This window comes from Diceros bicornis, chromosome 2, assembly GCF_020826845.1.
Source record: "Diceros bicornis minor isolate mBicDic1 chromosome 2, mDicBic1.mat.cur, whole genome shotgun sequence".
NCBI lineage: Eukaryota > Metazoa > Chordata > Mammalia > Perissodactyla > Rhinocerotidae > Diceros > Diceros bicornis.
In genome coordinates, this window is record NC_080741.1 from 5,481,169 (window position 1) to 5,502,797 (window position 21,629).

A 21,629-nucleotide genomic window follows, 5' to 3' on the forward strand; every position below is an offset into this window, starting at 1 on the left:
CAAGTACTTTGGAAGGAATCTCAGGAATCTATACTCCAAAGCACAAAGCATTCTGATGGTCTCTTTTTGATAAGGTGTTGTTGGCCCTGGTCATGAATCTCCTTTATGTTCTTCCCTCCTGTAGTGATGAGTCACCAACACCAGCAGCAGATGGCACCCAGTACCCTGAGCCAGCAGAACCACCCTACTCAGAACCCGCCAGCGGGGCTCATGAGTATGCCCAATGCGCTGACCACTCAACAGCAGCAGCAGCAGAAACTTCGGCTTCAGAGGATCCAGATGGAGAGAGAGAGGATTAGAATGCGCCAAGAGGAGCTCATGAGGCAGGTACGGCCTTCCGTGGTGCTGGTGGAGGCTCCGTGGTCTTTGGTACCAAGGCTAGTGGGTAGGTAGCTGCTAGCCATCAGGGTAAATCTTCCTCTAGAAGCATTCAAGGCCCAAAGTCCTACTCCAGCCTCGTGAGTGGCATCCAGTTTCTTCTTCATCATCTGTCTGCACTGTCTTCAGAGCCAACCTTATGAGTACAAGGACTAGCTATATTAGCATGGCTGCCTTGGGCGTCTACCGCCAGTCTTAAGAAGGAGAGAAAGAATATGTTCCAATTATCTATTTTTGTGTAACAAATTATTCCAAAACTTATTGGCTGAAAATAATAGCTATTTTATTCTACCACGCCATTTTATGGGTCAGGAATTTGGGCAGGGCTCAGCTGGGCAGTTCTTCTGCTCCACAGGGTACTGACTGAGCTCACTTGGTGGTATTCAGCTGGTGGGTGGGCTGCTCTGGAGGGTCCAAGATGGCTTTACTCAAGTGAGTGCACCATAGTGAGGACAGCTAGGCTTAGCTGGGGCTAAAACCTGGTGCATCTACACTGGTGTCTCTAGCAGGACAGTCTCAGAGTAGGGGACATATTACACAGCAGCTTAGGTCTCTCTGAGAGAATGTTCCAAGAGACAGGAAATGGAAGCTGCCACTGTCTTAGGGTCTGGCCCTGGAAACTGTCACACAGTCACTTCTGCCATATTCTCTCGGTCAGGAAGTCACAGAGCTCCCCAGATTAAAGCAGATAGCGGAGGGGATGTTCCGTGGAAGAAATGACAGAGAATCTTCAACCATCTTTCATCTACCATGGAGCATGAAAAAGAGTTAGGGAAAATTGAAGGAGAGTGAGAAAGGAAGATGGTTTGCATGTGGACTCTGATAGAGTGGTCTGCAAAACTGCCTAGGCATCGATCGGGCACCTTTGTGCCATCTTCCATTCATTCCTTCGTTTGTTCGTTCATTCATTCAGTCAACAGGATGTTGCTGTATGTTCTCTGTGGGTCAGGCTCTGTGCTGCGCTGCAGAAAATGAATACAAGTGAATCCCTGAAGGAACCCACAGTTTCTCCCGGCTCCAGCAGCTTGTTCTATGCAAGAGCAGAACTCTCTTCTGTGTTGCTAAACCAACGTAGCCCATGTTTGTGGGTCTCATAAATTTTGCTGGCTACATTTTGCGGAGGAAAGTTTATTGTTCTAATTCTTCAGACTTTGTTTTATGACTCACATGAAGCAAGATACATGGGTAGCTTCCTTTCACTCATTTAAGGAAATAAGTAGTTTTAACTGTTTTGGAGAACTTTCTTGCAGGGGGCTGGGGATGTTAAGGTAAATATTGTTTTTTCTTTTAGTTACATCTGATACTTTCAAAAATATACATTGACTTCCGTAAATGAATAATGTATTTCTTATCAAATAAATTCTAGGATTATAAAGTATCCTGTGTGAGGTTTAAAAAACATGATGAATTAAAATACTTCCTTAGACGTCCTGTTTGAAAATGAGGGAAATAAATATAAATTGTGCTTTGTTGTTTAGTTGAACTATCCTCTAAATTTGAGGACTATAACTTTATAATATAGCTACAGTTGTGCCTCTTACCCTGAGGATTTGTGTCTGAACTTCATGGTTATTTCAGGGTGACAGTTGTTTATACTGTTTTTAGATATTCAGTGTCATGTTTCTTAGCAGGGAAAACCGTATTATTGTTTTCTGTCTTTGGATAATAATTCCATTTGGAATAATTTTTCTATTTTAAAATGTAGAGTAAATTAAACAACATTCTGGTAGCATTTATAAGTTTTCTCTTGGTTTTTTATTTAAATGAATTTTGTTTTTTTTTTTTAACACAAAGCTATGACCGTTCTGCAAAGCATGGCTTGTTTCTCAGTTTCTTTCTCTTTCTGTGTTTCTCTTTTGCTTTGCCCCACCACCTTCTTTCCCACAGAAAGTATTTCTGAAAAGGGGTGGAGATAAGAGCCCCAGATTGTTTCCTTTATTCCAACGGTAGGTGCCTTTCAACCAGAATGTAGTACTGATGGTTCATATTACAGAAATGCCAACCAAGTTCCTTAAATGCTGATCCCTAGAGACGTGGACTTGCAGGATTTTGCTGCCTCACAGTGTGTGATTCCACTGTAGGGGACAGCAGGGAGAAATGCCATCCAGATTTGCTCCCAGAAGCTCACTTATTTCAGCTTTGACTGTGTGTGTGTGTGTGTGTGTGTGTGTGTGTGTGTGTGTTCGTGCGTGTGTAGTTAGGAGGAGGAGAGGGGATGGAATGGATAGTTCTGATGTCTTTTTATTTTTATTATGGAATATAGGAAAAAAGGTCTAAAGACACTTTTTAATCATGGAAGATTTTTTTCCCTATCCAGAAGCAGACTGCTCCTCGGTGTCAGTGCCATACGATAGATGGTGTTGGAGTGTTCCCTGATAGTTTTCTGGGGTGTTTGCCAAGATGCCTGGTTGTCAGGTGTGGGTTATGTGTTGTATATTATTGGTGGGTTTTCACTTCTTTCTTCTGGTGATTTTCTGCCTCCCTGTGTGCATGTAAGCCAGGACAGGGGCAGGGAATTGGACTGGCAGTAAAAGTGACATTTGGCTCACCTGTTTAGCTGCCTTCCAGCCGCTGGTAGACACTATACAGAGGGAGAAAACGGTGGTCCTGCTGAGGTCTGAAGGTTATCTGTCGACTTCGTTCGTTCATTCAGTCCCACCCCCATGTGCTCATAGTCCACGGCTGCCTGACTGTCCTCTGCTCACTGGGCAGTTTGTGACTCCCCTGGCTCTCCTCTCGCCTGCAGGAGGGCCCTGGTTGTGCAGCCTATCTCCCCAAGGTCCTTGCCCTGCAGGCAGGCCTCGACCTTCCTGCAACTGTATCAAGGGAGGATTTCCAGGAGAGGCCCCATCCTCTGTTTTATCTCTGTAGTAGGAAGGGAGGTTGGTAAAATTTAGTAAGTAGTTGAATTTATTACCTAATTCTTGGGAAATCATCACTGCTCTGTATGTTTTTTTTTATCATTCTTAAATATATGATAAATATGAAAGCTCCTTATAAATTATATGCTATAGAAATATTCAGTTTCATTTCTTCTTCCTTCTCTCATGCCATTATTTCTCTAGGCATACAGTCTGATGATGTTGTGCCGTGGAGCAAACAACTCCTCAGCCCTCGTTACACAATCTGACCTCCCCTCCAACCCCCTCAATGCCAAGGACTCAAGTGTTAACTCATTGTCACTGAAATCACACCAGGATATTAACAAATGGATTTGAGGACGTTTGATTACAGATCTAAAGTGAACCTCCATTATTTCAGGATGGAAAGTTACTTTTTTTGTTTCTTCCATCCTTTATCTCCTCATTTAACCAACATTTATGTAGTGGAAAATAATAAAAAGATAAATGGGATATGGCTGCCCTCAGATAACTTATATTTTAGCAGAGGAGACAAAATGATGAAATGTAATCCAAATTGGTGGCCAGAGGGTAAATCCAAACCATTCCCTACTCCATGGGGGCCCACTGCTGCCATCTTTGACTTTCATTGTTGGAGTGGAGACCAGACGCGCCAGAGCTCAGTCCTATGAAAGTGAGCATAAGATGCTGCTTTATTTCTTTTCAGTGGCCCCTCTGGCCAACGAGTTGCATAGCTACAGAATTAGAATCCAAAGGGCTGGTGAGGTTTGGTATCTCCCCCTATTAGGAATCTCCTGAAGTAGGAAATTCGTTCAAGATGGTCCCTACCATTTAGCATTGGCTGCTGTAGCAACAGAGCTGAACTACTTGTATCTGATCACTGATGAATGGTCTCGGGATGTGGGGGCTCCGAGTGGAGGGCGCCACGAGCACGAGGGGACCCCGGCCAGGTCTGCAGCACACAGCCTCATCAGGAAAGTGGATCTTTCTCTGCTTTCAGCTGACCTTGTGGAGACTGAATTTTTGTGAAAGACATTCTCCATTTTGTGAAAGACTGTTCGTGATAATAAGTTTTATTTTTGCCAAATTTCCCAAAAGGCCGTGAAGGTTCGTCAGAGAAATGATGACCCTAGAAAAGAGAGGGAGCTCAGTGGAAGGTATACTTCCTGGTGTCTAAATATTTTTAAAAAAGAAATTAGAATTCAGCTTGTAGAATTTTTTTCTTTTTAAGTAGAAAAATTGTTTTTAATTTTTAAAAGTATAATTGACTAGATTTTTTTTTTTCTCACTAAGATAAAAGAAAGCATTTTGCTAAGTGAAAGAAGCCAGACCCAGAAAGGCTACATCCTGTGTGATTCCATTTATGTGACATTCTGGAAAAGGCAGAACTATAGGGACAGAGCACAGATAAGTGGTTGCCAGGGTTGGGGGTGGAGGGGCAACATGAGGAATTTGGGGGCTAATGGTGCTGTTCTGTGTCCTGGGTGGGGTGGCTGTTTCACAACTGTGTGTGTTCTAAAACTCAGAAGTGTACACGACGGAATGAATTTTTCTCTGTGTAAATTAAAATAATAATAAAGTAAGATTATCACACAAAAAAACAAAACAGGCATTCAATGTAGAAAATTTTTTAAATACTCAGAAACAAGAACATTATAATTGCTCATATTCTTACCTTGAGAGAGTGGCTCTAAAGATGGTGATTTCTTTCCCGTCTTTCACAAGACACAATGTGTGCTGTGGTTTTTAAAACAAAATTGGGGGGCCGGCCCCGTGGCTTAGCGGTTAAGCGCGTGCGCTCCGCTACTGGCGGCCCGGGTTCGGATCCCGGGCGCGCACCGACGCACTGCTTGTCCGGCCATGCTGAGGCGGCGTCCCACATACAGCAAGTAGCAGGATGTGCAGCTATGACATACAGCTATCTACTGGGGCTTTGGGGAGAAAAAGGGGAAAAAAAAAAAAGGAGGAGGATTGGCAATAGATGTTAGCTCAGGGCCGGTCTTCCTCAGCCAAAAAGAGGAGGATTGGCATGGATGTTAGCTCAGGGCTGATCTTCCTCACCAAAAAAAAAAAAAAAAAAAAAAATTGGTAGCGTATCATAGCCCTGTGTGTTCCCTCTTCCTCATAATGTGCTGGGAAGTCGGTGGTTTATCTCTGTCAGCCCCGGGAGCCAGGCCGTGACTTTGGATGTATCTGTTCGACGCTGCTTGGAATCCTTTCTACAGCAGGGCTGGGTGTAAATATTCAAAGGCCGTGAGCCACACAGGCCCACAAGGACCACAGAATATTCTGTTACAGCTTAAAAGTCAAGACAGTGTTTGCTCAGTATCATAAAGGGCATGTTTGCAACTTTGCTCGATGAAATGGAAAATTTTAGTAACTGGTAAGAAATTGAGAAACAGGCCTCTCAGTCCTGTTTACACATCTAACAGGACAATTCCTTGACATGAAAACAGACTCATGGCTTTATCTGAGGAGAGTATTTCTTTTCATGGGTATTATTCATTTCACTCTGAAGCTGGGGGCCCTGCTGCCTCCCAGATCTTAACCTCGAGGACTTCCTATCAGCCCCCAGGGCCTGGAAGGCTCTTCAGTGGAGAAGCCTGTGCCCCCTGCCCCTTCCCCAGGCTGCGCCGTGGAGAAACCATTACTACTCCAGGCACAGTCAGCTCTGCTTCCCTACTCCTGCCCTTAATCAGGGCTGGGTAGACAGGAGAATGCAGTTGTCCAGCAAAATTGCTGACTAAGCCTGGCCTCTGGTTGCCAGGGCAACCGGGACGAGGACAGAGGGCTGGGCGGGAGGCCGCGGAATGCTGCTGGCAGGGCTCCCCGGTTCTGTGGGGCCTGACAGCCACTGCCGGCCGCCGGGCCAGCTGGCCGGCCTCTGCAGCCGTGCCTGACCGCGGGCCCCGGGGACCCGCCCGGCGCTGTGCAGCACTGGGCTGGGGAAGGTTCTGAGCTCTGCTTTCTGTCCTGTGAACAATAGCTGTTTAGAGAGGTTACAAAGTGTCATATCAGAGCAGATCATGAAGCATACGTGGTGGCTATTTCATAGAGAGTCTTTCCTTCAGCACATGGGGCTGTAATTTAACTTTTAGAAAAGCATTTCATAGAAGTCGGTTCAGGGTTGACTAGGATATCAGTGGTCCTGCCGTCCAGCCAATACATAAATACTTCAACGTAAATGTTGAAGTTCTTCCCTCACGTGTTCAGCAAACGCTCCAGGCGCTGAATGTCCAGCAATGAGCAGACGGATTTGGTCCCCACCCTCGCAGGGCTTCCACTCTAGCTTTCATCAGTGTTTATTTCTCTGCAAGTCCCAGAAGTAATCCCTTCTCTAAAATGTCCCGGTGTCCCCATGTTGTTGAGGAATAATTTCAATTCAAGCCTTTTTACAAGGACCCTTTTGAAAAGTGCTATAAATTGAACACATTTTTTCAATGGAGGTTCACCAAATTTGCACAAAGGAAAAGCGGCTTCTTAGTTCTGATTTTAATAACATCACCAAGGTGGGAAGAAACATTCCATTTCAAAATCCATTCAGCTTTATTTTTTAAGTGAAGAGAGAAGAATATCTAAATTATAACGTTTTCCTTAATGTGACTCTAAGGGACAACAGAGATTATAGAATAACACAAGATTGTTATGTGCATCCTGAATTGAAAGAGCAGCCGTGCATAATAATTATGGACTCAACAAATGTCTTCCCAGAAGTGTCAGAGTTTCCACTGTTCTTTCCTAGCGACAGTCTGGCAGCTGAGCATGTGTGATGAGGTGTTTCCAAAAGGGAGGCTCCAGGAAATGGGACAATGAATTTCTAGAATCCCTTGGCACATAGTTAAAAAGAAATTTATATCGAGAATGTTTTTTGCTTGTTTTTTTTTTTTCCTGTAAAGAAGGTAAATAACTCAGCATTCTGCCTCTGAAGTCCCTCAGGGTTTTGACAGAGAGAACAACCTCTCTGCACCAGAATAACTATTTTAATGTTAGGATTTCAAAATATTGTCTTTATTTTATTTTTTTCATTTGTTTCTACTCACCCCACCCTTTATAATTGAAACAATCCAATCTTCCATTTTTGTAGAGCTCCTGGCTGCACACACATCAAGCAGAGCAGCCTCAGAAGAGGGTACTGTCACTCTTCTCTCTTTGAGGTGCATTCCGGTGAGGGCAGGAGCTGGCTGGCGGGAGGCTCCCTCAGCCGAGGACAGACAGACGGGGCTGCAGGATGCTTTTAACTGCTGTTTACTTTCTCACCTCCTCTGTTGACTTATTCCACAGGCAAGCTGCAGGCCAAGGGGGCTGGAAGGAAAGGAGGTTTGAGGTTTGCTTCCAGGGACGCCTTCAACTTACAGCTCAGCATTTGTCTTCCACATCCCTCACCCTCACAGCTATTTCACACGCCACCTCTCCCGCAGCTGCTAGGAGAGGGTGTTGTTTTAACCCATACATAATTGTTCGTTTCAGGGAGCTGGACGGACGACCACAAACTCCGAAAGAGGTTCTCAAGCCCTTATTTTGCAGCAGCGTTTCCACCCCCAGCTTGGATCTAGAGAAAAAATAAAGTTGCAGTGGAGGAGGGTAGGGGTGGGGTGACTAGGGGCAGCTTTCCAGATCTTTCTGAAACTGGCCTTTAAAATCTGAGCTTATAACTTTACTTGATGGGTTGTGAATTCCCAGGACGCTAGCTCCACCCGTATACGTTGAAAAGGATGGTAGAATGCTTCCAGTTCAGCCTCTCTCCCAATTCTAGGAGGGAAACTGTGTTCAGGACAGTTAAACAGGCTGTTTCGTTGAATCCTCCTCTAAACTGTCTGAAGGAAGGGGGTTAGTATTTCCATTTTATAGCTGAGAAAACAGGCTCAGAGAAATGACATAGCTTGTCTAAGTCCCACAGCCAGTAGGTGGAAGGGACAAAAGTTTGAGGTCTGCCAACCTCCACCCTCGGTTTCCTCTCTCTGCCACAATCTGTGTGGTGGCTCCAAGAACAGACTCTGGAGCCAGGTCTTGGGAAAGTTACTTAACTTCTCTCTGCCTCAGTTTCCTCATCTGTAAAATGGAGACAATTGGGTTGTCACGAGGATGAAATGGAATAACACATGAAAATGCTTAGAACGGTGTTTCACACATAGTAAGCGACATGCAAGTGTTAGCTAATATCTCTGCCTCCTAAAATATTTCACACTATCAGTAGCTCATTCTACCAGCTGCCCACTGTTCCAGGTTCTTTATAAACATGCTTTTTAATCTTTATAACAGCCCAGCAAGATGAGTCTTATAAGCTGTTTCTTTTCGGATGAACAAACTGAAGAAAGGTTAAGAATTTAGTCCAAGGTGTTGTAGCGAGGAAGTAGCTGAGCTGGGATTTGAACTCCAGTCTTTCCGATTCCACAGACACATTTTCTCCTGTGTCAGGCTGCCTTTTCTGTCCCTGAACATGACTCATAGCATTTAACCTTCAACAACTGCTTGGGAATTCCAGTGGCCAGTAGCTTAGAGAGTTGAGAAGAGCCAGTTCCACCGCTGAATGGACTGCTGACTAGGAAGCTCTTCGGCATATCTGCCTCAAATCTGGGGTAGAAGGACTCTTCCTTCTTTCATGTGATAGTCCATTAATAGTTTGAGAGGTAAGGTGTGCCTCTCAAGTCTCTCTTCTGGTTAAACAGTCCCCTGCCTCTTCGTAGGACATGACACTCAGACCCCTCCCGTCCTGATTTTTCTCCTCTGGTCACTCTTTATAAAGACCTCAGCAAAGTGTGGAACAGAGACCTGGACGCAACCTTCCACGTGGAGGTTGACTGGAGGTAGGCAGGCCAGTTGGAATATCTAGAGAAGCAATGCTGTTCTGAAACTCAAGATGGGAAGGAGCCTTGGAGCATGGAGATATCAGGGAGATGGAAGCCACAAGGCTTGGCCCTCGTCCATCGTTATTTGTTATAGTCTGCCTCCCCCTGCAGAATTCTCCATGAGGTAGGGCACTATCTGTGTTGTTCATTGCTGTGTCCCTGCTGCTGAGAACAGTACCTGCATCTTGTAGTCTCCATAGTATTTTAAAAAAATAAATACAGTTATGAATGAATGAATTGTTGTGGGGGCTGAGGGAGTCAGTTGACTCAGATTTTGAGCTGGGAGAGGTGGTGACGGCATGAAGAGAACGCTTGAAGTTAGTAGGAAGGGCTGCTTTGGGGCCAGGTGAGGAGTGCGTTGTGAGACGTGGGGTTTCACACCCCAGCTGGACACGTTTATTTAGGAGTTCGGGGCTGGGAGAGGGGGACGGTGGTGGCTTGCTGTGGTTATGGTGGTCAGGGGAGGCATCTGGAAAACAGATGTAACAGAACCGCTGAGGGTGGGTGAAGTAGGACTAGGTGAGGGAGGACTGGAAGTACTGAGGAGTCTGGGAAACTGAAGACCTGTTTGGGAGGACGGGGTGGTGGGCGTGGAGGGACACTGGGAAGAGGTCTGTGAATAGACCTGGGGAACAGGAGCAGAGTTGGGCGATGAGAAACAGACCGAGGGGCTTGGATGTGCCTCCTGCTTGGCGTTGGCTGTCCTGCCTGGGCTAGAGGGAGCTGGGATGGAGCGCGGGCTGCGGGCAGCTGCACCACCAGCTCTCCGAGTGGAGACCTGAGTCCCGCCCTGGCCCAGCCCTGGCTGGCTGTCCCCCTCTTACTAGCTGGCTTACCTGGTCCGGTGCCCCATCTTCTGTCTCTGCTCCAGCTCTCTTACTACTATCAGTCTTGACCGCTGCTTCTCCATCAAACGAAAAGTCAGGTGTTTGCTTTCATTCTTCTGCCGTGCAAGGGCAGCAGATGTCCTGTGGCCGCCAAAATCAGACTGAGTCTGGGGATTAATTTTGTACCTAAATTTAGTTGTTCCTTTTTTTTTTTTTAAATCCTCCCTGGTGGATGGGAATGTGTTAGTGAGGTTACTTCTTTTATTTCCAAACCTTAGATTTTGTATTGCTTTTTTTCTTCTTCAATTCATGAGCAGAAATAGGAAAATATTTTCATTCAAAAAAAGGCTAGGCTTTTAAAAATTCTGAATATAGAACTATCATAAAGTATAATTGGGATGAAACTTCTCACCACTCTCCCTTTATGATGAAAACTAATTTTATGTTATAAGAAAAGGTTTACAAACCTCTCCTAGTTAAAAAAAGAAATCGTTTCCTTAGCGGTGCTGCCTCATGATGAATTTCACACTTTGGTTTATTTCCTCCAAGGTGACAGCTGACCAGGAAGAAGTGTCAGCCCACTCAAAGTGGGTCAGAACTCCTCCCCCCGGGTTCAATACTGTTTTTCTTCCCTATGAGACCTTCAGGTCAGCTTTGGTTCGAGAATAAGGTTTCTTTCTTTTTTTTTTTGTGAGGAGATCAGCCCTGTGCTAACATCTGCCAGTCCTCCTCTTTTTTTGCTGAGGAAGACTGGCCCTGGGCTAACATCTGTGCCCATCTTCCTCCACTTTATATGGGACACCGCCACAGCATGGCTTGCCAAGCAGTGCGTCGGTGCGCACCCGGGATCCGAACCTGCGAACCCCGGGCCACCGCAGCGGAGCGCGCACACTTAACCGCTTGCGCCGCCAGGCCGGCCCCAAGAATAAGGTTTCTAATGCACACTGCCTGCCATGTAAAAAACAACTATAAGGAAATAATTCAGTTTTTCTCGATTTATTCAGAAGGTACTTCGAAGATTGGGATTACGGACTAAAATCTTTTTGTTTGCTTTTTATGGATTAGTGAATAAAATTTATGTTAACTAAGTATTCTGATTATTTGCAATCTGGATGAACAGAAGTGAACCAGGAGCCCTTTCTAGACAGGGTATTTATTTCAGTCCAAGTTAACAATGCAGTCTCTTATCAATCAGCTCTCTCATGGTTTATGAGAGCCACGCTACCATAACTCCTAGTAACAGTACAACGAACTCGAGTAACCCAAAGTTTTTATAGCCGATGACTTCACTAGACTTGTCTAGACAGCAGTTACTCTCTAAAATCATAGTGTGTTAGGGCTGGGAGAGATCTAACGAAGATACTGTAACTTAGATGACCTAAATATTCTGTTTGCCGTTGTAGCCATGGATTTGGGGTTTGCGGGATGGTGAGACCAATGACTTCAGCCTGGAAAGTGGGAAAGTGATAGGCATAAATATGGGACGGGCCTCACTTGGGTTTTGGATACAAGTACAAACATACAAAAGTATTCTCTGGAAACAGCAGCAAATTTGAAAGAAATTTGATGTCTGGTCATGTTTGTCAAAATGGGAAAGACTCTCTGAAGGTTGTACCTAGAGAAAGTAATTGCAGTCAAATTCGTAACCTTTTGGATGGACTCCCCTTGGCAAAGCAATGCTAGCTTAAAAAAAATAAAGCTAGCATTCTAATTTTTGCTAATGAAGTCCAGATGCTATCAAACAGTCGTCAGTGGGTTTGGATTGGATCTGCATGGCCCCCAACCTTCAGCCATTTTAGTCCAGTTAACAAAAAAATTAGTCAAATAGAAAAACTGATTGACTAACAAACATTTTAACTGATTGTTTTGCTCTCCTGGCTGTTGACAAAAAACTGCCAGATGTGATTTAGTGTCGAGCCTGAAGTCTGCAATCCCACAGCATTACTGGCCTCTGAGTGGCAGAGACCAAAATGTACCTGCTAGTCCAGAGGAGTCCAGTCATTTCCATTGACTTAGATTTGGTCTGAGCACCTGGGATAAAAATAGCCTAGTCTCTGAGAAAGTGTCTTGAGAGGCCTTTGTATGATTTGGATATTTAAACAATTGGGTGGGTGGGACAGTTGCTACGTCAGTGCCCTGAGGGCAAATGTTAGCTGAGCTTCTCATTAACCTTGTGAATGTGAGAAAGTGACTTTCTTCAGAGAAAGAACACTAATGATTTCCTGGTGATGTTGACTTACTGGGAGTAAACATACAGTGTTTTGTCTTCGGTGTAAGTTTTCACGTGAAGTATACTTTGGTCCAGTCTGACAATGAGTGAAGAACTCTTGCCTCTCCCTGCGTCTGTCTTTCTGTAGGAAGCCGCCCTCTGTAGACAGCTCCCCATGGAAGGTGAGACTCTGGCCTCGGTTCAGGCTGCCGTCAACCCGCCCGCCATGACCCCAGACATGAGATCCATTACTAATAATAGCTCAGATCCTTTCCTCAATGGGTAAGTTACCGTTTTGAGGCCACTCATTTTTGCTTTCTTTATTGTGTGGTCTAGAGTGTGATGGGTCTTTGTTTAGGTTGGGAAAAGATGGGGAGCTTGGAGGTTGGGGTGAGGATAGATGGAGGAAGAGGAGGAAAGTGACAGAAAAAGGAAAGCAGAGGAAGTTATCTACCTTTTTTTGTTTTTAATCTCAAATTTAAATATTGATGATATAGCATGGAGTGAACCTCTAGTCAATCATTTGAAAATGGGAATGAACTTATCATTTCAGTGGGATGGCGGTGTGTAGCAATTATTTGAAAGAATCTTGTGGTTTTAGGTAGCCAACAGGGGGATAAAAGCATGTCATGTGACAAATAGAGAGCAAAACAATTAAGAGATGATGTTTATGGTGAAATGTGAGTAAGGTCAATAGTTCCGTTAATAGTGTTATACAATGGTGATTTCCTGGTGTTGATAATTGACCTACGGTTATGTAATGTGTCCTCAGGGAAGCTGGGTGCACAGAACTCTGAACTCTTTTTACATCTTCTCTGCAAGTCTAAAATTATTTCACAATAAAGAAATTAATTAAAACAAAGAGATGATGTTTTAAAATATGAAACATATGAGCAGAAGGAAAAAGATAATTTAGCCAGAAATGTCTTCATGAGTAGAAGTAGTCAACCTTAATTATAGCCTTTTAAAGCCAAACAAAGGGCAGTTCTCTGTTTCCTGTGTCTTTCCTGCCCCTGCAGAGGCTTCTGGCAAACAAATAAATACAATTATGAAAGTTATTGAAAATAGAGAGAGAGATGAAAACAAACAGTAACCAAATAATGAAGGAAAGGAGTTTTTAAATTGTTGATTTAAAAGTATTTCAAATATACAGAAAAGTATAAAGAATAACATAAGATTTATCCATGTACCCAGCACCCAGATTTGCCATATTTCCATTGGTCTTATTTTTTTAAACAATATGCATTACAATTAATATTTAAACCTATCCCAACCACCACTGAAATCTGTTTCTTTCCCTTCTTCCCTCCCTAGTGGTAGCCACTATTTGGAAATTGGTGTGTGTCCATTACATGTATTTTTATACTTCTCATTGCCTGTCAGTGTGTGCATCCAGAAGCAATATTCAGCATTGTTTTCTGTTTTTTAAAATTGATATAAATGGTATCCTACTCTGTGTGTAGAAGAGTGTTCAGATTGTTTTGAGATGAAAAGGAAATCAATGTCAATTTACTATGAATGGCCAGTTTTATTAGCTTACAGTTTATTAATCTCATTGACATTGGGATGTATGTCTCAAAATTAAAAGGAGATGCAGAGTCGGCCTCTCTTCATTTCCTGCGAAGTTGGGCAGAAATGAGAGAACTGCGCCAGTTTAGGGTTTTCGTGACTGTATTTTAATTTCACCCTCTCCTTCGTGCGCTCACTCTGAAGTGTCTGTCCTTTGCTCTCCAGAGGGCCGTATCATTCAAGGGAGCAGAGCACTGACAGTGGCCTGGGCTTAGGATGCTACAGCGTGCCAACGACCCCGGAGGACTTTCTCAGCAACGTGGACGAGATGGACACAGGTAGGGGCACAGCCCTCGAGGACGTGCAGTGTGTTTGCGGTTTTAAATCATCTCTTTAGTCATCTCAGTGTGAGATCCAACCAGAAACACTTCCCAACATCACATGACACCTGAAAAACTGCCCAAACCCCAGGCACTGTTAATGAACTCTAGTCCTTTCCCCATGGTTTACACAAGTATAGTGTTATATGGGCACAGGATTGTAAATTCTGCTTTTCTCTGGTTTTTTTTTTGCTCGTCCTTGCTTCACATAGCCTTTCCTCACAACTGCGTTAATGTACCATCTGCTTTGTCATTCTTCCGCAATGGAATATCTATGCTGTTCTAGCTTCTGGTTGTAATGGATGGGCCACTTTTTCTCTTGAGGAGGAGTGCTGGTTTTCAGTCCCACCAATGTGCAGATTTTTTTCACGTCATTCACTGCATTTGGGAAGCAACTGGTCATTTGGAAAGGCAGGCAGCTCAGAGGATTCTAAATTGTCGGCTCCAAGTCCCAGTGTGGCGACAGTGTCCTCCCTCAGCAATTAATGAGGAGAGTCAGAGTGACTCAGCCTTCAGGCCAGGCCTCCGCTGGCTGCCTGTTACCTCTCCTTTTCTCCTCTTCTCCAGGAGTGAGGCTTCCAATTGCAAAAACCAAATTTGGTCTTATTTGCCGAATCTAGACTTAATTAGCAAAGTCCTAAACTCCCAGAAGGTATTCTACAACCAAAAATAAATGTCAGCTGAGGCGTCCACTCTGTGGAGTTTTTCATCCAAGTTTCTCCTCCATCATCCCTGACAATAGAGAATTAATGGTTCTGTGATGAAATAATTGCTTTCCCCAACGTCGTGGCCAGTGGTGCCTGTGTTCGTTACCCTCTGCTCCTAGATGACCGCTCTTCGTGCTCTGAACCTGAATTATCGGTCAGACGAGAGTCAGGCTGAGCTGGGGCTCTCATGAGTGCAGTGTGTACGTTAGAGCAGCTGCTCCGGGGTCTCTTCGCAGGCCGTCCTCTACGTGTCTGGAGGATCGCACAGACTGTCTTAGGAGGAGTCATACAGGAATGGTTTGAATGTTTGTTTTGTTTTTCTTCAATTTATTACTTCAGTTTTCCCCCTCCCTTCCTGCCTCCCTCCCTCTCTTTCTTCATCTCTCTTTTGACTTTTTGGTGTGAGATTTGTCTTACCCTTTTTGGAACAGCCTTATGAAGTGGCTCCTTCCCTTGTTTAATAATTGTTTGCTTTCATCTTTTAAACACTGGGAAGCCAGGAAAGATAAAGACTCAGGAGATCTAAATCTAAGCTTGACATTTAAAAAATATGTATATTCTGTTCTTTGGCTTTTTAAAATGACCTCGAGTGGGTAAAAAGAGAATGTTTTGAAGCCAAAATGTGGAATTAAGTGGTGTCCTGAAAAGAACATAGTCCTTGCAGACCGGCAGCTAAGTTGAATCTTCGCTTCTCCACTCCCTTGTGGTGACTCTGGGAAAGTGGTGTACCTCCGGGGCCTCAGACTTCTCACCTGCAAGGTGGGCTAAGGTGCTCACTTCACAGAGTTGTGAGGAGTTACGAGATCACAGAGCTTGGCACCGAGTTCTCTTCTCCTCCTCCTAAGAAGGCTGAAGGAATGTACAAATTGGACTCGATAAATGTTAGGGTTCCAAGTTAACCTGGTTAAATGAGTGTCAGCCCATTGAATTTGGGGTCACGTCTGTGAACTCTTTGTAGGAAGTGGGCATAAATCCTCTCAAGGGGGGAAATGTAATTGTTCGGCAACAAGATGAGGAAAAGCTGGGAGTGGGCAGAGCTAACGTCTGGCTAGGAAAGGCCTCTTAGACCCACTGACCACGTGCTGAATGGGAACAACCAGCTGAGCACTCCCTCTGCCAAACACACATGGAGACAACGGCTGGACGTGGTGCGAGGGTGAAGCCAGGGAACAGCAAGAGCAAAGGCTGGGAAGTCGCCGTCCTCCCATAATATTCTGCAACAATCACACCCTCTACAGAATTGCCTGGTTGTTGTCTCTCCCACGTTTTAATGGCTAAAACTGCAAATACCAAAAAGATGACTGTGAGATTGCAGAGTTGCTCCATAGAGAGATATTTTAAGGTTATTAACCTTAAGGAAGAACCTCAACTAGTCTCCTCGTACTTTCGATGTCTGAGGAGAAAGGAAAAGAGGAATTCTCTGAAACAGAGAGATTTTGTTTGGCTAAAAAATGTATTCTTGAGTTGTTAGAAAGTTAAAATGGGAAATCAGTAGAAATGAATGATTCTAACTGGAGATGAAGAAAAAAGACATCCTTTAGGTAAGATAATTTTTCAAGGCAGACAATTTTTTTAAGCCTCGTGTCCATCTGTCATACTCTAGTGTGTAGGAAAAAGTTATTTTGGATTTTCTCTTCTATTTTGGTTTTTCAGTATCAGTATGACACTCTATTGAGGGCATGTTGTTGAACTTGATTTAATTTTTCAAATTACTGCCTTTTGCAATGAAAATCCTATAGAATATTGCCAAGAGTCATTGATACTTTTGAGTTATAGAGAAGCCACTAAGCTTTGCTGTCACCAAAATGCAAGTTTGATATGTTTTCCTATCACTCGGAGAGATGCCTACGATCTCCTTGGAAAATGCATGTGGTTAAAATGAGTTTTCTCTGGTTTTGCTCAGAATAGTGAGATTTCTATGCATGCTTTTCAGCATGGCTACTGTACTTGTAAGAGACAAACGCTAGTTTAACAAGTTTCTTAAAAATGATTCTGTGGTGGAAACTGGCTTTAGTTAGCAGTGCTTCTCAGTCTTGAGGGATATTTTACCCCTTCAGAAAATTGATGGGGCCATTTGAATTAACTGGCCGTTCTGATCTTGTGTAATTCACAGTGATTGAGGTCCTAGTCTTTTCTTTCTCTCGGCACAATCAACCAACGTCTACTGTATTTTTGTCTTTGTGTGAGTTTGTATGTATGAATGATGCCTGGAGCCGTGGATGTGTGGCAGGCGTTATATGGTGCCATTCTCCAATTTGTGAAGAAGGTACTATAATCCCAATTTCAGATGGGTAAACTGAAGGTCAGAGGTCACACAGCTAAAAAGCTCTGTCTCCTGGCACAAAGGTCAGCACATGTTCTCTTGTACTGTTACTCGTCAAGGACGTGCAGCCTCCACGTCATATCCCAGCCACTTAACTTGCCTCTCAAACAGCCTTTTCTCAGCTATGTTCTTCAGACTCTAGTTCTGTTAGGATATAAATTCTGCCAAAACAGGATTAGATGATTAAATAAGTTTAGGTAATAATGACTTAAACAAAATAAAACAGATTCCTTTACTACAAGACTTCTCAGCACCTTGCTGTGCTCCCATGCCTTGTGACTCAGGCATTGTGAGAAAGATAGATCGTTGTGGGGTGTATGTGTGTGTGAAGGGAGGGGGACGATCTGCAGAGCCCACTTTATAAAATACTTTGAAAATGATCCCTAGAGCCATCAATGAAGACAGCTTTTTAATAACATGGTTAAAAGAAACTCCTCACTACTATCTTTGAACATAAAGAGGGATGATATGGGTAAATATAAGCTTACAGTTAAATCCTTAGATTATAGCTCTGTGATAAGGTGTTTATTACAGGCAGGGCGTCTCTACTCTTTCACCAAACAGCTCTTCATGCGGCTGTCACGAGAAGGCACAGACTGTAGGTCAGATCCACAGTGCCTTCGTAGGCTCCTTTCCTGTCTCCCTGGACCTGTCCATTCTGGACCACATCTACCCAGAACAATTAAAGATTCACCCAGCATCTCTGCATCCCTTACGGGTGAGCATCACCAACTCAGTTTCAGTCATGTGGTGGCTGAAATTTTGCACAGAGATGAAATATTTTAGACCTGCAGCAATATAATCTTTTTTAAATGCAGGAGAAGTGGAAATGAGGATGAGAGTTATGTTAACACTTGAACTGTCTCTCTTTCAAGAGCTTAAAAAAGAGGAAATAAAATGGTTTCCTTTCATTCTGTTATAGGAGAAAATGCAGGACAGACGCCCATGAACATCAATCCTCAGCAGACCCGCTTCCCTGATTTTCTTGACTGCCTTCCGGGAACAAACGTTGACCTAGGAACTTTGGAATCTGAAGATCTGATCCCCCTCTTCAATGATGTCGAGTCTGCTCTGAACAAAAGCGAGCCCTTTCTAACCTGGCTGTAATCAGCACCATTGTAACGTGGGTGCAGCTGTGACCTGGCGTTCCCGGGGCCTGTTGGAAAAAGCCATGGAGTAGAGTGAGTCGCAGGTGTACCACTCTGCCTCCCTAACTCATGCTCCCTCCTTTCCATGCGGCCAGTTGAATCATTGCCTGGATTTGATTGACAGTAACTTAAGTTAAACATAAATAAATATTCTATTTTCATTTTCTGCAAGCCTGCACGCCTGTGATGGGTTATGCAGATTTGTTTCTGCAGAATTGATTATGCAGAATTGCTTCTCCATTTTTCTCTCTGCTGCCCCATGGCTAAGCTTTATGAATGCTAGTTGAAATTTCTACATCAGTTGATTATAAACCATAAAAAGCTGACCACAGGCAGTGACTTCTGACAGGTGGCTCGGTCCCGGAAACGTACACAAAATGAGATCTGATTTCCAGTTTCAAAAACCGTATTGATGACAGTAGTACCAAATGCTTTAAAAAATATTTAACTTGAGCTTTAAAAATCATTGTATGGATAGTAACATTCTGCTGTATGGAATACAATGTAGTTTTGAATCCATGCTGGTTCTGATGGTTCTTGTTACTCTGTATTTACAAAGGCACACACAGTCCTATTGTAGTTTACCCTGCATCATTTTACTGCATAGCATCTAGACAACTAGTCCTTCCAGCGGGAGAGGAGCAGCAGCCTTAGAGACAGTTCCTACGCTACAGATCTTATGAAAGAGACCAGTTTGGTATTAATCATGAGCATTTATTAAACAAATCTTTTTAAAATTGCAAGTTGAATTTTTTAAAAATTGCAGCTTAGAATTTGATGTTTGTTTTATAAAGCACTGTAATTTTGTAGCTGACGACAAAGGGCGGCCAAATGTTTTTGATAAATCTGTGGCAACTGTTTTTGTCTTTTGAAACTGTTCTGAACACATCAGGACAACACAGCTTCAGCCTGAGGGCATACACAGTGAGCTTTATAAATTCTGAAGCGTTGTCAGCTTTGCTTTCAAGATTTTAAGTGTTTAAAATAATCTTATCTATGAAACTGTTTGAAGGATGAAGCAGATCTCTGACTGACGTAAAAAATACCCTCTGAGGGTGTATGGTGGAGACATGTTTCTGAATTCAGTAAAATTGATTCCTAAATATATTATCCTAACCCTCTTTGCTACAGTTGGTATAAAAAGGTATGAAATATGTACTCGATACCTCTTATGTAACCAAAAACGTTTTTCTTAGCTTTTAAGGACTGAGAGAGAGGTCAGGGTCCCCTGGCACACACTCTGCCTGCATTGCCAATGAAGTCCTCAACTGTTTAATATTTTGAACTGACATTATTTATAATCTATGAATTTAATATCTTTTTTGAAAGACACTAATAATTCAGGTCTCTGAGAGGAACCTTTCATTCCCACGGGGGCTCATTTTGGGGGGGATCTTAAATAAGATCCTTTTCGATCTACCAGAATGTAGACAGGCAGTATACATTTTATCTTGTTGGAAAGGAGGCAAGTGAAAAGGTCAGAGGTGAAGTAGTGAAGTTATGGAATCTAGTGGAAAGGATACTAGTTGTGAAATGGAAATAGACAAGTTAGAGAACGCCGAAAGCAAGACAAGCAGGAGGATGAGAGGTGACCCAAAAGAACAAAGCAACAATTTTCTCCTACAACCTTTACACCAAAAGACTGTTGTAGAAGAAAAGAGGCTTCGGTGCACTTTATGTGGGAGGGGGAGGGGCAGGGCCTGTGCTGCCCTATCCACGCTGATGCTGAGCAGGTAGGCAGGCAGGAGCAGAAACCTGCTTTTGCTTCCAATACAATGAAGTGATTTCTTTTTCCTGAAGGACCCACAGTTTATGTTCCTCTGATTCCTTCTCTCTCTAGGCGCTCTGAGAGAGATGGGGGTAGATGTTTATGTTGCTACTAAATTGAAGGGAGCACTATTTCTTTTTCTCTTTTGTTAGCAATAATTGCAAAAAGAGTTGTACATTCTTTCTAAGGAAAAAAAAAAAAACAAAAAAACAAGGGACCTAACAAAACTGAGCAGTGTTACTGTATTTTTTAAATAATATTTTTATAGACTCATTTGCAGGTTATTAAACATAAAAGAAACAGATACCCCTCTTTTTTTTTAAGTAGTTAAAGCATCGATGATTTGTATTATCGATTTTTAGAAGTAATGTCCTAGTAAGCTTGTGGTATTAGAAAACACTAGATGATTCTTTTTAGTGAAATTAGCTGGAACATTTATTAATGAACATAACAAATATTTTTCGAGAATTAAATACGGACCCTGACTACATGTTTACTAATAGATAAAGCCAGATATACTTTTTTTGTTTGTTTTTAAGGCCATAAAATATGGCCTTTGTTAAAGAACACTAAAGGTAGAAATTTAAAGTAAAAACAACTTTTTAGAAGATATTTCCTATGATTGTAGATGTTAAAACCCCTGCAGAATTCATGATAAGGTGCTATTTATACTATATTTCTTATTATGAAACAACTGCCAGGATATCTTGTCTTTTTAGTCCTAAATGAATCAATCAATTTCAACATTTCATCCAATAATTTTCCCATAGAAAAGGCATATGAAAAATTGAAATTGAAAAATAATTTCAGAGATCTTTCTTTCAAGGTATCTTTTTCCTCATAAAACACATTTTCTTCAAGTAAATACATTGTCAAAACCTATTTGCAGCTCTATTAAGTCTAAGTAATTGTTAGTGTTTCACCATAATATTTAGGATGTGAAATGCCATTTCTTTCACTGATTATACCCTATACGAGAAGCACGTAAAACAGAGTGAAAAATTTAGTGTGCTGGTGACCCTTGCATGGTGGAAAAGCTCTCTGTAGAAGGTGGTGAGCTGGAGTGAGAGAAGTTGCTAATTACAAATTGTGTTCTCATGATGTAATTAGAAAGTAACTTCAGCAAGTACAACTTTTATGAAAAAAATAAGCTGTTAAAAAGAAAATTGTAGATTAATTTTATTGGGAAAATGGGCGATTGACAGAGACCGTTTCCCTAACACACTACATCGTTTATGTGCTAGGACTTTTAACTTGTAAAAAACTTCCTTCTACATTTTGTAATATGACCTACGTGTGTGTTTATTTTTAACTTAGAATGCTGTTTGTATGGAAAATAGGCAGCCAAGTCGATCAGATCAAACCATTTTGCCTGGAGTTTGGTACTGGTTTTACTTCTCTGATTCTGTATAAGAAAAATAAATACAACTGAATTTCCACTCGGAGCCTTTGTCTTTTCATGATTTGTGTGTGTTCCTTCTGCCGAGGGCTCTGGGTGGGACTGAGGAGAGGCTTATGTAACCCTCCTGGCAGACAATGAAAGGAAGAAAATTATGTAGGCAAACATTTTTTTGGCTCAAATGCCTGGTCTTCAATATTCTAGATATCCACAGTGTTCTGGTTTCCACTTTAGTTGAAGTAACCCACTGAGTTTTTTTTTTTTAAGTATATAT

General features: G+C 42.7%; 1 protein-coding gene across 2 annotated transcripts in view; it reads left to right on the forward strand.

Annotated features, from left to right (window-relative positions):
* The window catches only part of WWTR1 (WW domain containing transcription regulator 1), a 123,770-nt gene extending 102,369 nt beyond the window's left edge, over positions 1 to 21,401 (forward strand). For both annotated transcript variants that reach the window (XM_058551126.1, XM_058551133.1), the window contains exons 4-7: positions 125 to 327; positions 12,270 to 12,403; positions 13,856 to 13,968; positions 17,963 to 21,401. In XM_058551126.1, the coding sequence (XP_058407109.1) occupies positions 125 to 327; positions 12,270 to 12,403; positions 13,856 to 13,968; positions 17,963 to 18,147 (635 nt within the window). In that variant the 3' untranslated portion in view covers positions 18,148 to 21,401. The remainder of the gene's footprint in view (positions 1 to 124; positions 328 to 12,269; positions 12,404 to 13,855; positions 13,969 to 17,962) is intronic.
* Positions 21,402 to 21,629: the final 228 nt, after the last annotated feature.